Here is a 16,706-nt window from a genome sequence, read left to right as displayed (position 1 = left end):
TCTATAGAACCTACTTGTATATTAAGACATTGGAATGTAGAACACTAATTATATATTTAAAAAATATTCAATAAAAAATAAAGTTGAAAAAAGAGACACTTGACTGTGAAAATGAAAAAAATTTCTTCCAATAAAAATTTCTTTCAATAAAATGTCACTTTAGTCCCAATTTTTTTTTTTCCATTTTTACAAGGGGTACCCCTCACAGAATACCTGAATATGGCAACACCCCATATGTGGTGATAAACTGATGACTTTTGGGGGGGCAGATTTTGGTGGAATGGTTTTCTGCACCATGTCTCTTTTGAAGAAAACCTAAGGTGCCGCTACAATGGACACCCCCTAAAAATTATTCCATTTTGTAAGCTACACCGCTCAAGGATTTTAAGCGTTTTGACCCCACAGGCATTTAATAGAATTTAGAGGCAATTGGCTGTGAAAATCAAAATTTAATGTTGCTTTAGTCTCATTTTCACAAAAAGTAACAAAGTGTTTGGGCTCCATGTCGCATTTGAAGAGACCCCTATGGTACCCCTACAGTGGAAACCCGAAAAAAATCCAATTTTAGAAACTGCACCCCTCAAGGAATTTATCAAGGGGTGTACAGAATGTTTGGATCGCACAGGCATTTCACAGAATTTAGGAACACTTGGCTATGAAAATGAAAAAATTAATTTTTTTCCAATAACATGTTGCTTTAGTCCCATGTTTTTCATTTTGACAACGGGTAAGAGGAGAAAAAGTAACCTAAATTAAAATTGGTTACCTGCTTTCTCTTGAACACGGCAACTCTCAATATGTGGTCGTAAACTGCTGTATGTGCACCCTGCAGGGCTCAGAAGGGAAGGAGTACTATTTGGCTTTTGGAGGGAAGATTTTGCTTGAATGGTTCTCGGATGCCATGTCACATTTGCAGAGCCCCTGAGGTACCAGTACTGTGTAAAACCCTAAAAAGTTATCCCATTTTGGAATCTAAACCGTTCAAGGAATTCACCTGGGGTGTAGAGAGTGGCCTGACCCCAAAGGCGCTTCATAGAATTTTTTAAGATTGGGACACGAGATTAAAAATTATATAGTGGTAATAAGTGAAAAGAAATATCCCACGGGTGTTTTGCAAAAATGAACGCACAGTGAAAATTGCAATTTTTCCACAAATATGCCAACTGTAGAGGCTTTGGGATAAAATAATAAATGGGACCCCTGAGAAATGACCCCATTTTGGAAACTGCACCCCCCAAGATATGGGGTGGAGTAAGCATTTTGATGCCACAGAAGTTTTGCAGAAATTAATGAACAATGCAAAATGGAAATTAGCAAATGATGGCATTTCAGCACCCATCATGTGCCATCTGAGACTTATACAGTATCCCACAGCAGCGGGTATCTGCAACTGATATGTTATGAAATGTTATGCCATGTATTGTAATGTTATATATTACACCCAGGATAGCTGTACTCCTGCTTCAGTCCGATGCAGGAGGTTTGGTGGGGAGCCAAGATCCACCCCCAGAGAGATTATATTTGGTGACTGACATTACCAGGAGGATTGTAGATTCATTCACTTTGGCTGTTTTATGTTGGATCCACTATTATTATCATTTTAGCCGCTAGGCCGACAGCTGTTTGCATGTTTTATATTGCACAAGTCTGGACTGGAGTTTTGCTTTATTCTATTTAGGCTACATTCACACGTCAGTATTTTTCTATAATCCGAATTTCGGTCCGTTTTTTGCGGATCCGTTGTTCCTGAAAATGTTTCCGTATGTCATCCGTATGTCATCCGTTTTTGCGGATCTGCAAAAAACGGGAACATGTATACATTTCAATAATCAAATAAAGTTGTTTGGATTTCTTTGAAAAAAATAAAAATAAAAAAAATAAATAAAAAAATATTTGCTATGTGTTTCCAGGAACGGATTCTGCAAAAAACGGAAGACATACGGAATGACATCCGAATGTCTTCCGTTTTTTGCGGAACCATTGACTTTGCATTGTACCAGGATCCGATTTTTCAGGAACATAATAGGACATGTTTTATATTTAAACGGACATGCGGAACGGAACAACGGAAACGGACAGCACACATTGTGCTGTCCGATTTTTTCCAGGACCCATTGAAAATGAATGGGTCCTGATCTGGTCCTGATCTGTTCCGCAAAAAACGGAACAGATCAGGAAAGAAAAAACGGACGTGTGAATGGACCCTTAATGTATGTTATTTTCAAGTCTGAATAAATATTTAATTTTTTTTATTTATTATGTGATTTTATGCATATTTCATCTCATTTTGGTCTCTCCAGATAAATATGTTACATGATTTATTTTCAACTGATGCCTAGAGGACCTTATCATTTTTTCCAATCTTTTCAATATTTCTTTATTTTTTGTCTATATAGCTTTTTTTAAGTTTTGCTACTTCTATACAAAGCATTTTTGAAAAAAATTTAAAATTATTTAAAAAATTATGTTTTTGTGTCACCTTTATCGTGAGACCCAAATTAGCTTTATTTTTCTGCCAATGCTTTTGTATGTAGACCAGGGGTGAATTGGCCATAGACCCTACATGGGAAATTTCCCAGTGAGCCGATGCCCAGGGGGCCACTCAAGCCCTCTTGATGGCCGCAGGCCAGGTACCATAATGATCTGATGCTCAACGGCCACGGTGCCCTCCTGAACTCAACTGTATTATTGTCCTCATGACAGTGATACAGTTGAATACTGAGGCCAGTTTTTTGTGGGATGAGGTGATGTTTCATTGGTATGATTTTGGCGTACATAAGATGTTTCAACAACTTGATATTATATTTTTTGCATGGTAAATTGACCAAAAAATGGGTTCTCTGGAATCGTTTTTTTTTTTTTACGCTAATCACCTGACAGGGTAGATCATGTGATACTTTTATAGAGATTTATACTTTATACTTTTATAGGTCATTATTGATGCGGCGATATCTAGTACATGTATGTCTATTTTTTTCAGTTTTACACAATAAAAGCATTTTTGAAAAAAATCATGCTTTCGTGTTGAGATTTTCTGGCAGTCATAGTCTTGTGTGAGAGCTCTTTTTTTGTTGGATAAGGTGACTTTTTCGTTTAAGGGTACATATGACTTTTTGATTGTTGATATCATGAATTTGGGGGGAGGCAGGTGATCAAAAAATGACTGTTATGGTAGTTTTTAGCTGTTTTTTCTTTTACGTTGTTCATCTGCCAGGGTACATCATGTGACATTTACATTGAGCCGGTCGTTATGGATGTGGCAAATGCCTATTGTCTTTTTTACACTTGTAAATGATTTGATTAGGGGAAAGGGGCCCTTTTTTAACACATGAATGTTATTTTTGCATTTTATAAAATACATTTTTTTTTATGTTTTTAACTTTTAGATTTTAGTCCCACCAGCATCTGGGTTTTCAGTGATACCAGTGGATACAGAAGGCGGCCTGCTGTACTGATCCTGTGTTCCTCCGATCAGAGCACTGTACATGTAGGGCTTTTGTGCGAATGTTATGTTTGTTCCGCCATCCATGTATGTCGCTTATGGTCTGGGGGTTAAAGCATCATGCACACAACCGTATTTGACCTCAGTGTGGTCTCCGTTTTTCAACAGATAGCTCACTGACCCATACAATTCAATGGGGCTCTACACAGATCCGTTTTTTTTATCACTGATCATGTGCATGTCCAGTTCTCTGTTTTTGTATTTGAGAAATAGCCCTTTCTATGGATGGAAGTGAAAAGAAAACGAATTACACTCAGAAGTTATCCGTTTTCCACGGATACGTTTTTTGAGAGCTGAAAAATCAGTGTGTAAAAGGCCTTACATGCTTAGTATAGCTAATATTATTTTTAATATTGTTTGTAGTATTCGCTTCCGATTATCTTCCCACTTCTGCCCGTGAGTACTTAAGATTTTAGCCCAGATGAATGGTCGGAGCGAGTACCCAGATGATTAGCTCCTAGTGCAGAGCAAATACAAGTCACGTACATAAATGATGACTATACCATTCACACGCAGGCAGTAATATTGCACGAGTCCCCAATTATCCCCCTATCTGCAAGTGCGCACAAAGCAGATGATAGATCAATCAATACCAGTGTATGAGCAGGAGGCTGACACTCTATTGAATACACAGTCTCTAACATTAGGCTCCAGAGCTGCACTCCCCAGGGGACAATCAATGCTTTCCTATTTTTGGAAAGCACAATTACTGCGTGTGTGCTTGTGGTAGGCCGCGCAGCGTCTGCTTCAGTCCAGGTGTCAGCTCCCATAGAAGCCTCGTTGCTGTGGCAGTCACTGGGCTGGGTACTTCTCTCCATGTATTTCTAAGCTATGGTTTGGTTCAGATCTGACAACTGTTCACCTTCTGCTTTGAGCTTCATGTTGATTCCCTGCTCAGGCTCCTGTGAGTCACTGATACTACCTGCTGTACCTGTACATTGCTGCACCTGTAAGGGAAATGAAGTCCTCACGGTGCCCAGTAAAAATCAATATGGTGTCTGTGCATGATGCAAGTGGATCGGATTAGGAGCGGCCCTGCTTCTTCCCTCTCTATTTCGCGCATAAGTTGTCCTATTGATTAGCAATTATCTTGACCAAGTGCTGCACAAAGTCCATGTACTTAGGGCATGACAACAAGGCGCGGCCGCGATCGATCACAGTGAGCCAATAAAACTAGATACGGCTGCACTGTTTAGTTTAAATGTCAGTTCTTGTTCCCCTGTCCATGGCATCTAGGATTGCTCCAAACAACATTTCATTGTATTGTACAGTGACAATAAAGGCATCTTATCTTATCTTAGTCCTCATGGTGCAGTTTTTGAAGCAAGAATGAATTAAAAACAGGGGACAAGTCGGATCTTTTATACTTTCTGTCCTTCAACAATCCACTCCTGATTTTGACTTATAAAACTGCATTCAGAAACTTAAACGTGTGGCAGTACCCTACAAGGGGTGTTCAATAAGTTATCTACCCCAGCATCTTCTGCCACTGTTAGAGAGCTGAGCTTGTCTGTGCAGGTTGAGACATGTTTGGACATTCAACACCCACAGTAGCAGTTCACCTTACACTGGATGAAAAGGAGCCTAAAGAAATCCATGGAAGGGTGATTGCTGTATATTGTGATGATGCACCTTCCTACTAGCAAGTAAAGTTTTGGGCCAAGCAGTTTAAATGAGGTAGGGAATCAACTTAAGATGACCCCCATTCAGGGTGACCTGTTGAAGCATCTTCAGACAAAATCTGCCGCAAAGTGGAGGCCTTGATTTTGGAAGATTGTAGTTTTTTTGGGGTTTTTTAATACTAGAATTCATGCCACGAAAGACGACAATTACCGGACAATGAAGACATTACGTGAAGCAATCAAGGAGAAACGCCGTGGGAAGTTCTCAGCAGGTGTGTTGCTGCTTCACGACAATGCGCCAGCTCACAAGCCTCACAAATCACAAGCTGCTATGATGGAGCATAACCATCCCCCCTACAGTCCGGACCTGGATCCCAGTTTTTACTTTCTCTTTTGGAACCTGAAGAAAGTTCTGTGTGGGCAACGATTTCCTGATGATAACGCAGTCAAAGAGACGGTAACAGGGTTCCTGCAGCAGCAAGAAGTCTCCTATTCTGAGGGCATCCGATCGCTGGAGATGAAGTGGAACAAGTGTGGTGAAGTCAAGGGGGATTCCATGGAATAGTAGTCAGCTCAATTTTCTCAGATTTCATATTCAAGTAGATAACTTATTGAACACCCCTCGTAAGAGGCAGACTCTTCAAGACTATTGTTATAATGTGGCTGACCTGATTATCAAGCGGTTTCACGTAACAGGCCATGTGTTGGGAAGCTGCAGGAGCTACACGGACCAGTAGAGACCCAGCATCACATGTGTCCATACAGGTGAGAACAAACCACCCATCTGAATGGGCGTGCTTTTATCACCGGCCCTGGGCACTGCCCAAAATAGCAATAATATATCCAAAAATAGGAGTTCATTTAGTAGCTGTTATCCGATAAGATCTAGAGGAAATTGTGGAGAATGAGGAAACCGTCAAACGTGAGAAACGGGATGGAAAAAAGCTATTTACATGTAAACTGCGTGTATGTGTGTGTGCATACATGCGTAATTAGTAAGTAATAACATCCGTGCTAGTGGGTGCTTGATAACACAGATAAAGGGGACTTCACTTCGATCTGTAAAGTGTTTAATATTATATTACAGAAGGATTTGGGGAAGTTTAACGCGATTTAAAGGGGTTGTACCATGAAAAAATATTCTGTCGTTTTCAAACCAGCACCTGGATCTGAATACTTTTGCAATTGCATGTAATTAAAGGGGCTCTCTGGGAATTAAGATAATGAAAATACTTAAATATTACTTCATTATAAATATATTTCCAGATACCTTACATTAGTTATAATGGCTCGTTTTGTCTGGGGAGCAATCATCAGGAGAAATAAAATGGCTGCCGTCCAATTAGTACACACAAAACCTGTCCTAATCACACAGGAGGACAAGTTACTTCACAACACTGAGCTAAAGAGCTGCCTCATCCTCCTCTCTGCTCTGCTTGTCAGGGATTATGATCCAGTATTTGCAGCTGTATACGCACATGAGCAGTGGTTTTCACTGACCATCTATCCATTCAGTAGAAATCACAGCATGTTCTATCTTCATCCGCTTTTCAAGCAGGACTGGTCTATTCAAGTCAGTAGGTCAGTGAAAACTAACTGAAAGCATGCACATGACATCCGGCTGCCGTTACTCTTCAGTTTTTCATCACACGCATGAAAAACGGATGCAATAATGATGGAAGAACTGAAACACTATACAAAATTGCATTCACAATGGATTCAACGATCAGTTTTTCGGACACATTTTGTATCGCTCGTGTGAAAAGAGGCCTAGGAAGAACACAGCTGAACAACGGCGGGCGCAGAAGCGTGCGACCTTGGCCTGTGCGCATGAGGACATGGATGAGGATTCTTTACTGTCAGAGCAGTGCGATTATTCATTGTACAAGTATAAGAAGGGCCCGGATGTCTCCTTGAAAGATATAATATCACTAGTTATATGTAGCATCTGACTGGTACCTCGATCCAGAGATTTATTCTGGAGCCAGACAGGAATATTCCACCTAATTGTGCCGAATGGCAACTATCTCACAGTGTAGCACTGCAAACAGATCTTCCTGTATCAGGAATATGTCCTCATGCACATTCAGGTAGCAAAAGCAAATACCTCCCAAATGCATTCACCAAACGAGTTGTGCAAGAAAACATTTCTGAGTTTGCATTTATTTATAGGGAAGCCCGGTGGCGTAATTAGGAATGACTGGGCCCCACAGCAAATTTTTGAACAGGCCCCCCCCCCCCCCCTCCAGGCAACTTCATAGAAACCCCCTTCTCCCGTGCAACCCCCCCGCTTCTGTCTTGCAGTCCTCCTCCCGGACGGGCCCCTTCTGAGTTTGGGTCCCAAAGCAGCATCTTCCATTGCTTCCCCTATAGCTACGCCCTTGCAGAAGCCTGTGAGGCCGATAATATCTGACAAGAAGCTTCTATCACCACTATCGCCTTGTTTGTCATATTCACATAAGATCCTAAAAACGATGTCTGCCCTAACCATTCCCATAGTGACCTGTGGACGAACCACATTTGATGATCTGCATCACTGAAATGCATTATTATTCCTATCTCAGTATATGGATTAAAATGTATTGCACCCAAAGAGGCTGTGTAAAGATGGCCGCCATTAACGCAAGACGTCATTAGTCGTGGGCATGCACTTGTTACTGTGAGTAATGTATTTCATAACTAATCCGAGCCCCAATTCGTGACGTGACAGACACCGCAACCATTAACAAGTGGAGGACATTGACCAACAGCATAGGTGTAGCTGTGAATCCGGCACTGGGGTGAGGTAGAAAATCCTCACTAGCCTTAGCAACTATGTCTATGTGTGTGTGTGTGTGTGTGCTTCTGTGTTGTACTGTTTTGACAATTCGATAAAAATCACTGAAAATCCATTGCACTATAATCAGAATATCAGGTATTAGTAAAGGTAACAGTACCAGGTTGGCAGTCTCATTGATGAAGAGTAGGACGATTCCTCGACATGCTTCTTCATTGCCCACCAGAGATTCATTCTGCAGAATCGCCAATGTGCTGCGTAGTCCAGAGGTGCCACCCTGCGCTAAAAGGGACAGACAGTTATATGTAAGGAATGCGGAGTCTTTAAAGGATTTGTCCACTTTTGCAACAAATGAAAGAGGAAGCCACTTCACAGATAGGTCAGCATGAAACTGGTGACAGGTTCCCTTTAGGGTCCATTCACACATCCGTGTGTGTTTTGCGGATCCGCAAAACACGGGCATCGGCCATGTGCTTGCGGACAAGAATAGGACATGTTCTATATTTTTCGTGATCGGAATTGCGGACCCGGAAGTGCGGATCCGCATTTCCGGATCCGTGCTGCACACAGATTTGCGGACGTGTGAATGGAGCCTTAAAGGGGTCCTCCAGGATCTTTTCATTGATGGCCTATCCTTAGTATTGGACTTTAATATCAGATCGGCAGTGGTCTGACTTACATAACCCGTCTGCTGGGGCTGGAACTGCGCAGCTCTGTCCAAAGTATAGCGGATGGAACTGGTTGCTGCAGTTCTGCTTCCAGCTCTGGAGCTCCTGCAGAACAGATGATCGGCAGGGGTGCCGGGAGTCGGAACCCCAACGATCTGATATCGATGACCTTCAATATAACCCCTGAAAAAACTCTAATCAAAAATCTGACGCATTCTGCTGAAGGTTTGCTGTGGATTTCACCCTTTGCAATGCAAACAGTGAAACTGACATGTTGTAATCCACAGGCCACGTTACGCGTGGACTCGTTGCGGACACTATCTGTAGCATGCGGACGCACCCATGTATTCACTTATGGAGGTTTTGTCACAGTTCTGTGCATCGAATGACTGTGACGTGTGAACAGTTCCCTCAGAGGCAATTCACACTTATCTTTCAGCATCCTGCTGCTCTGCCTGCATGTCAGTCTACACTTTAGCTGTGGCATTGTATTCATGCACAGTACACAACAGGAATAAAGATCGCATATGGCCGAATGCACACGGCCGTGAGCGGTCCGTGGAACCGCGGCCTGGATTCCTTCTGAGAGCAGGAGCGCACGGCGTCATTGGTTGCTATGACGCCGTGCGCTCCCTGCTGCCGCCACAATACAGTGATACACTGGTATGATCTTGTTTCCCCACTGACTGTGTCTTTACCCATGTGATACCAACATCTTCTGGGAACTGCTTCTTTAAGGAAATAAATTGGACAAAAGTACCCAAAAACTAGTAATTGTACTTAAAATGTAGTTTTTCTGCTTAACTTTTTTTTTTTTTTACATTTCACAATGGTAATGGTACATAACTGTAACGCAGTGGATGTGGACCCACTGTGCCGCTGACTGGATCTGGCTTGAGGATACTCCTAAGGCCCCTTTCACATGGGCGTTGCGAGAAAATGTGCGGGTGCGTTGCGGGAACACCCGCGATTTTTCCGCGCGAGTGCAACAAACATTGTCATGCGTTTTGCACTCGCGTGAGAAAAATCGTGCATGTTTGGTACCCAAACCCGAACTTCATAGAAGTTCGGGCTTGGGATCGGTGTTCTGAACACAGAATGCATAGTAAAATAGCGCTGGACGGGTTAAAAAAAAATAAAAAATGATTTAACTTACCTTAGTCCACTTGCTCGCGTAGCCCAGCATCTCCTTCTGTCTCCTTTGCTGAACAGGACCTGGGGTGAGCATTAATTACATGAACAGAACCTGTGATGACGTCACTCCGGTCATCACATGGTCCATCACATGATCTTTTACCATGGTGTTGGATCATGTGATGGCCGGATGTCACAACCAGACAGCTGAGAAGCTCTGACAGAAGCCTTTCAGAACCTCCTCCTTGAGTTCTCTTTGTTGTGCTGTTCAGTTCCTCATCTCGTTAGCCTCTCTCAGCTGTCATGTACTTGGACTGATTGCATCCCTTTAAATTCCGCCCCATAATGCATTACTGGGCGGCTTATACTACTTCCTGGAGTGTGTGTGCATGCTGATCCTGTTTTCCAGTCTGCTACAAAGTTAAGTGCTGAACATTTATCTGTTATGTTCTGTTTGCTGGATCCCAGGTGACCCTGACTCCCTCCGTGTCTGGTGTAGGGAGCCGGTGGTCGTGTCCCCTCACTATTGTAGGGTGTTCAGGGGTTATATAGTCTAGGTACGTGGATATGCAACCATCCACCTCTGGGATCTTTGCATAGGCTGAGCAGCCAGGGAAAGTCTCAGGTCTTGTGCAGGGGTCTCCCTTTTGGTTCCTTAGCTTTGGATCCACTCAGTCATATGCATGTTGCTTTGTCTTGTTTCCTGTACACCGTCCGTGACACCGGAGTGACGTCATCACAGGTCCTGTTCATGTAATTAATGCTCACCCCAGGTCCTGTTCAGCAAAGGAGACAGAAGGAGATGTCGGGCTACGCGAACAAGTGGACTAAGGTGAGTTAAATAATTTTTTATTTTTTTTTAACCCCTCCAGCGCTATTGTACTATGCATTCTGTATTCAGAATGATATTATTTTCCCTTATAACCATGTTATAAGGGAAAATAATAATGATCGGGTCTCCATCCCGATCGTCTCCTAGCAACCGTGCGTGAAAATCGCACCGCATCCGCACTTGCTTGCGGATGCTTGAGATTTTCACGCAACCCTATTCACTTCTATGGGGCCTGCGTTGCGTGGATTATCGCACCGCAACACACAAAGAGGAGCATGCTGCGATTTTCACGTCAACGCATAAGTGATGCGTGAAAATCACCGCTCATGTGAACAGCCCCATAGAAATGAATGGGTCGGTATTCAGTGCGGGTGCAATGTGTTCAACTCACGCATCGCATCCGCGTGGAATACTCGCCCGTGTGAAAGAGGCCTAAGGGTATTGTCAGGCTGATCCCATGATACTCCCCCTTTCCCCCCTGTATGGAGATCTGGACTTTGCTACAGGGCCACCAGGCCAATACCTCTAACAGCAGTCTCCCATCAGAGGCTGCTGACCATGGCAGCTAAAAAATCCCTGAAGCGTGGCCCCAAGGGGAGAGGCTGAAGTTTGTTCAGGGTACAAGTCCAGGTCAGGACTAGCAGAGTTAAGGTATTACGGTTAACAGGCAATAGGTCAGGGCAGGGTCTATAGATATCAGGCAGTGGTCAGAATACACTGTGAGCACACCTTTGCAGGAGCTAGGCAAGCTAGGAACCTTTTGCTCAGGCACCTTCCAATAGGGAAGATGCCATATATACAGGGAATGCTGTCATTGGCTGGGGACAGCTTGTGCAACCACACTCTGTGGGAGCATGCACCAGCCAGAGCAGGAGAAGGGAGGTAGAGATGGCTACGAGCAGGATGTTCAAGCGGACATTTCCTAGAACAGGGATGCCCAACCTGCGTCCCTCCGGATGTTGCAAAACTACAACTCCAAGCATGCCTGGACAGCCTACAGCTATTAAGGGAATGCTGGGAGTTGTAGTTTTGAAACAGCTGGAGGGCCGCAGGTTTAATATCCCTGTCCTAGAACTATTGTATGTAACATGCACTGGGTGTGAATGCCACACATATGCCAGCAATATGGTAGAAAATGCTCAACCATACGGTGTCCTTTAGGCAATGTTCACACCAGCATCGTGACGTCCATTTATAAACAATGACCATAACACAGTGCCGGATCCATTTCTATCCGCAAAAAGAGAGCAGCAAGCTCAACTATTTTCGGAAGTCCCATAAAAATGAATGGAGAGCATGCCCCACAAGCTCGGCCACCGCTCCATTCACCTCTATAGGGCTGACGGAAATAGCTGCGCAAGGGCTTGGCTATTTTTGTAACTCCCATGGAAATTAATAGAGAGCGGACATTTTTTAATCCATGCCTTCACTGAACTATAAGGCCTCTTTCACACAGGCGTCGCGTGTGAGGGCCGGATAGGATGTGGGTGCGTCGCGGGAAAATCGTGCGATTTTGCCTGCGAGTGGGGTGAGTTTTGTATGCGATTGCGTTGCGTTCTTCAGTTTTTTTCTGCGTGAGTGCAATGGATTTTGCACGCGTGTGAGAAAAAACTGAATGTGGTACCCAGACCCAAACCAGGACTTCTTCACTAAAGTTCAGGTTTGGGTTAGGTATTCTGTAGATTTTAATATTTTCCCTTATAACATGGTTATAAGGGAAAATAATAGCATTCTTAATGCAGAATGCAAAGTAAATTAGGGATGTAGGGGTTAAAAATAAATAAATAAATAAATAAACTCACCTCATCCACTTGTTCGCGCAGCCCGGCTTGTCTTCTTTCTTCTTTTTTGAGGACCTGGGAAAAAAGGACCTTTGGTGACATCACTGCGATCATCACATGGTCCATCACCATGGTGATGGACCATGCGATGGACCATGTGATGAGCACAGTGATGTTACCAAAGGTCCTTTTCTTCCAGGTCCTCAAAGAAGAAGAAAGAAGACAAGCCGGGCTGCGCGAACAAGTGGATGAGGCGAGTTTAAATATATATTCTTTTTTAACCCCTCCATACCTAATTTACTTAGCATTCTGTATTAAGAATGCTATTATTTTCCCTTATAACCATGTTATAAGGGAAAATAATAATGATCAGGTCCCGATCCGGATCGTCACCTAGAAACCATGCGTGCAAATCGCACCGCATCCGCACTTGTTTGCGGATGCTTGCGATTTTCACTCAGCCCCATTCACTTTTATGGGGCCTGCGTTGCGTGCAAAATGTACAATATAGAGCATGCTGCGATTTTCACGCAACGCACAAGTGATGCGTGAAAATTACTGCTTATGTGCACAGCCCTATTGAAGTGAATGGGTCCGGATTCAGTGCGGGTGCAATGCGTTCACCTCACTCATTGCACCCACACGGAATTCTCGCCCGTGTGAAAGGGGCCTAACTTTTTATAATTTTTTTAATTTTCTGTTCCATTGCAGTATGAGGACTTGCTTTTTTGCGGAACAGCTTGTACTTTCTAAAACTGAGTAGTTACCTGCATTCTCCAGGTCAGTACAATTACAGTCATACCACATTTCTATAGTTTTTCTTGTGTTTTAATAAGAAATAAAAAAAAGTCCCCATATTCTGACCCCCACCCCATAACTTTTTTTATTTACGTCTACAGAGCTATGTCAGGGCTCATTGTTTTGCAGGACAGGCTGTAGTTTTTATCAATACCATTTTGAAGTGATCACGTTTTATTCGATTGTTTTTGGAAGGTGAAGCAAATAAAAAATAGGCGATTAAATTTTTTCCCATTATGCCATTCATGGTGGGGAATAAATATCTTTATTTTTTAATAGTACGGGTGTATTGGGATGTGGAGATGTCTATGATCTTTATTTTTTATTGTTTGTTTTTATTTTTAATATGAGGAAAGGGGGTGATTTAAAATTTTATGTTTATTTTATTTTTCTATATTTTTTTAAAACTTTTTAAAACTTTTTTTTAAATACTTATTTAAAGGGGTTCTGCAGTTTTTTTTAAACGGATGATCTATCCTCTGGATAGATCATCAGCTTCTGATCGGCGGGGGTCTGACACCCAGGACCCCTGCTGATCAGCTGTTTGAGAAGGCAGCGGTGCTGGCAGTAGCGCCGCGGCCTTCTCGCTCTTTACCGCAGGCCCAGCGACGTCAGGACTAGTATCAATGGCCTGGGCGTGGCTAAGCTCCATTCACATGAATAGAGCTTAGCCCCGCCCAGGCCATTGATACTAGTCGTGACGTCACTGGGCCTGCGGTAAACAGCGAGAAGGCCGCGGCGCTACTGCCAGCACCGCTGCCTTCTCAAACAGCTGATCAGCAGGGGTCCTGGGTGTCAGACCCCCGCCGATCAGATGCTGATGATCTATCCAGAGGATAGATCATCAGTTTAAAAAAACTGCAGAACCCTTTGAAGTCCCTCTAACATGCGATCATCTGATTGCTTCTCCCATAGATTGCAATAACTTACCATTGCAGCCTATGGGAGATTCCCTATGTTCATATGGAGCCCTGTGGTTGTGACCACATTTTTGAACATAAAGATTATCGCAAATCTTTGGAGACGCTCATGTGGCAAAAAGCGTTACAGTTAGATAATGTATTCAAGGGTATATTCACACGTGCAGGTTTTTAGAGGCAGTTTTGAAGCCAAAATCAGTAGTAGATTTAATAAAATGATTAGTAGTAGTTGCAGTGGTGGCTGTAGTAGTGGTAGCTGCAGCGGTAGTAGTAGCAGTTACAGTGGTAGTAATAGTAGCTGTGGTAGTAGTACTAGAAGTAGTTGTAGTGGTAGTAGTTGGAGAGGTAGTAGTAGCTATAGTGGTTGTAGTTGACGTGTTAGGCCTCTTTCCCACGTGCATGTGCGCCCCGTTGCCGTATTGCGGACCGCATTTGCGGATCCGCAATACACGGGTGCCGTTCTGTGTGCATTCCGCATCACGGATGCGGTCCAATTTCACTTCAATGGGTCCGCAAATCCGGAGATGCGGAATGGTGCGGAACGGAACCACGGAACGGAACTCTACTTCCGTGGGGTTTCGTCCCGTACTTCCATTCCGCAAAAAGATAGAACATGTCCTATATTTTTGCAGATTGGCCGGATCGCAGACCCATTCAAGTGAATGGGTCCGCGATCTGCTGTGGCCGCAACACGACCACAGGGCGCACACGCCCATAGGAAAGAGGCCTCAGTAGTAGTATTGGTTGTAGTAGTTATAGTGGCAGTCAGGGGCGTAGCTATAGGGGGTGCAGAGGTAGCAGTCGCTACCGGGCCCAGGAGCCTGAGGGGGCCCAAAGACCCCTGTGCCACATAAGACAATGGCATTATAAATGGCATACTGGTCAATTTACACCTCTGGCTGGAGGGAAGGGGTTAGGTTAAGAATTTGGCATGAGGGGGTGCCCTTTCAATGTTTGCCTCAAGCAGCAGGAAGGCAATGTGCTCCCCTGCCCCTTGGCAACAAGCACTGAGGGACGGGGGCCCAAGCTGAACTCTTGCACCAGGGCCCATGAGCTTTTAGCTACGCCCCTGGTGGCAGTACTAGTAGTAGTTGTAGTGGTAGTAATTGCAGTAGTTGTTGTTGTAGAAGCAGTTAGAGTGGTAGTAGTAGAAGTAGAAATGGTAGTACTAGTAGTTGTAGATACAGTGGTGGTAGCAATTGCAGCATAGCAGTAGTTGTAGTAATAGGTATAGTGGTAGTAGCAGTAGTTATAGTCTTAGTAGTAGTTATAGTGATAGTGGTAGTAGTATTAGTAGTTATAATGGTAGTAGTTATAGTTATAGTGGTAGTACTATTAGTTGTTATAGTGGTGGTAGTAGTTTTAGTAGTTATAATGGTAGTAGTTATAGTTATAGTGGTAGTACTAGTAGTAGTTATAGTGGAATTACTAGTAGTAGTTATAGTGGTAGTGGTAGTAGTATTAGTAGTTATAATGGTAGTAGTTATAGTTATAGTGGTAGTACTAGTAGTAGTTATAGTGGAATTACTAGTAGTAGTTATAGTGGTAGGAGTAGTTAAAGTTTTAGCACTAGTTGTAGTTATAATGGTAGTACTATTAGCAGTTATAATGGTAGGAGTAGTTATAGTGGTAGTTCTAGTAGTAGTTATAGTGGAAGTACTAGTAGCAGCTATAATGGTAGGAGTAGTTATAGTGGTAGTTCTAGTAGTAGTTATAGTGGTAGTTCTAGTAGCAGTTATAATGGTAGGAGTAGTTATAGTGGTAGTAACAGTTGCAGCATAGTAGTAGTTATAGTGGTAGTACTATTAGCAGTTATAATGGTAGGAGTAGTTATAGTGGTAGTAACAGTTGCAGCATAGTAGTAGTTGGTAGTGATAATAGTTGGAATAGTAGTACCAGTAGTGTAGTTAGGTTTAGGGTTAGTGGTAGTTGCAGGGAAGAACTCCTACCAATGGTCCATGAAACACTGACAGAACACGGGTGAGGTCCATGTTGTGTCAGGGATTTCTCACGGCCCCATAGGCGTGTTTGGTGCACATCACGGACAGAAGTAGTGCATGTCTCTACTGACAGATACTGGAAGATCACCGATGTGTCAATAAACACATTAAAATCAATGGGTAGGTGTGCTGTCCCTGTTCTCCATGCTGTCCTCAACTCACCGACGTGTGAAGAAGCCCTTACATTGCAGGCAGAAAGTAACTAGAGGAGCTGCTGTTCCCAAGAGCTTACACTCAGAGGAGGGGCAGGGGTTACAGAGCTGTGTGAGGAGATGCGACGTTCTACAGAGAAGGACAGAAAGTACCAGGCTGCAGAGGAAGAACATGGAGGCATAGTACACAAACTCACCAAGACTGGACAGCCACAGGCACAGAGACCAGGAAAGGGGCAGTGCCAGCTCCATGCCCAGGGAGAGCAGAGCTGGGGAGGAGGGCAGGACTTGTGGCTGCCGAGGGAGGGGAGGATGACAGAGGAGCAGACGTGGGAGAGGAGGGGCCCAGGAATGCAGGAGTGGCTGCTGCTACCTGTCAGTGACTGAGGCAGGCACTCAAGTCTCCTGCTGCTTGTAGGGCTTTCTGACTTTCTGGGACTTGTAGTTCTACAGCAACACGAAGCAGGTCCCTTCTAAGTCCAGTGCCGTTTACGTCCTCATGGCTAAAACCCATAGCAAAA

General features: G+C 43.6%; 1 protein-coding gene across 2 annotated transcripts in view; it reads right to left on the bottom strand.

The window, feature by feature from the left end:
- The window catches only part of LOC122929483 (scavenger receptor cysteine-rich type 1 protein M130-like), a 35,525-nt gene extending 19,049 nt beyond the window's left edge, over positions 1 to 16,476 (bottom strand). For both annotated transcript variants that reach the window (XM_044283079.1, XM_044283080.1), the window contains exons 1-2: positions 16,383 to 16,476; positions 8,061 to 8,182 (exon numbers count right to left, since the gene is read on the bottom strand). In XM_044283079.1, the coding sequence (XP_044139014.1) occupies positions 8,061 to 8,182; positions 16,383 to 16,437 (177 nt within the window). In that variant the 5' untranslated portion in view covers positions 16,438 to 16,476. The remainder of the gene's footprint in view (positions 1 to 8,060; positions 8,183 to 16,382) is intronic.
- Between the last annotated feature and the right edge of the window lie 230 nt (positions 16,477 to 16,706).

This window comes from Bufo gargarizans, chromosome 2 (genome assembly GCF_014858855.1).
Source record: "Bufo gargarizans isolate SCDJY-AF-19 chromosome 2, ASM1485885v1, whole genome shotgun sequence".
In the NCBI taxonomy this organism is placed as follows: Eukaryota; Metazoa; Chordata; class Amphibia; order Anura; family Bufonidae; genus Bufo; species Bufo gargarizans.
This window is presented reverse-complemented; position numbering and strand designations above follow the sequence as displayed.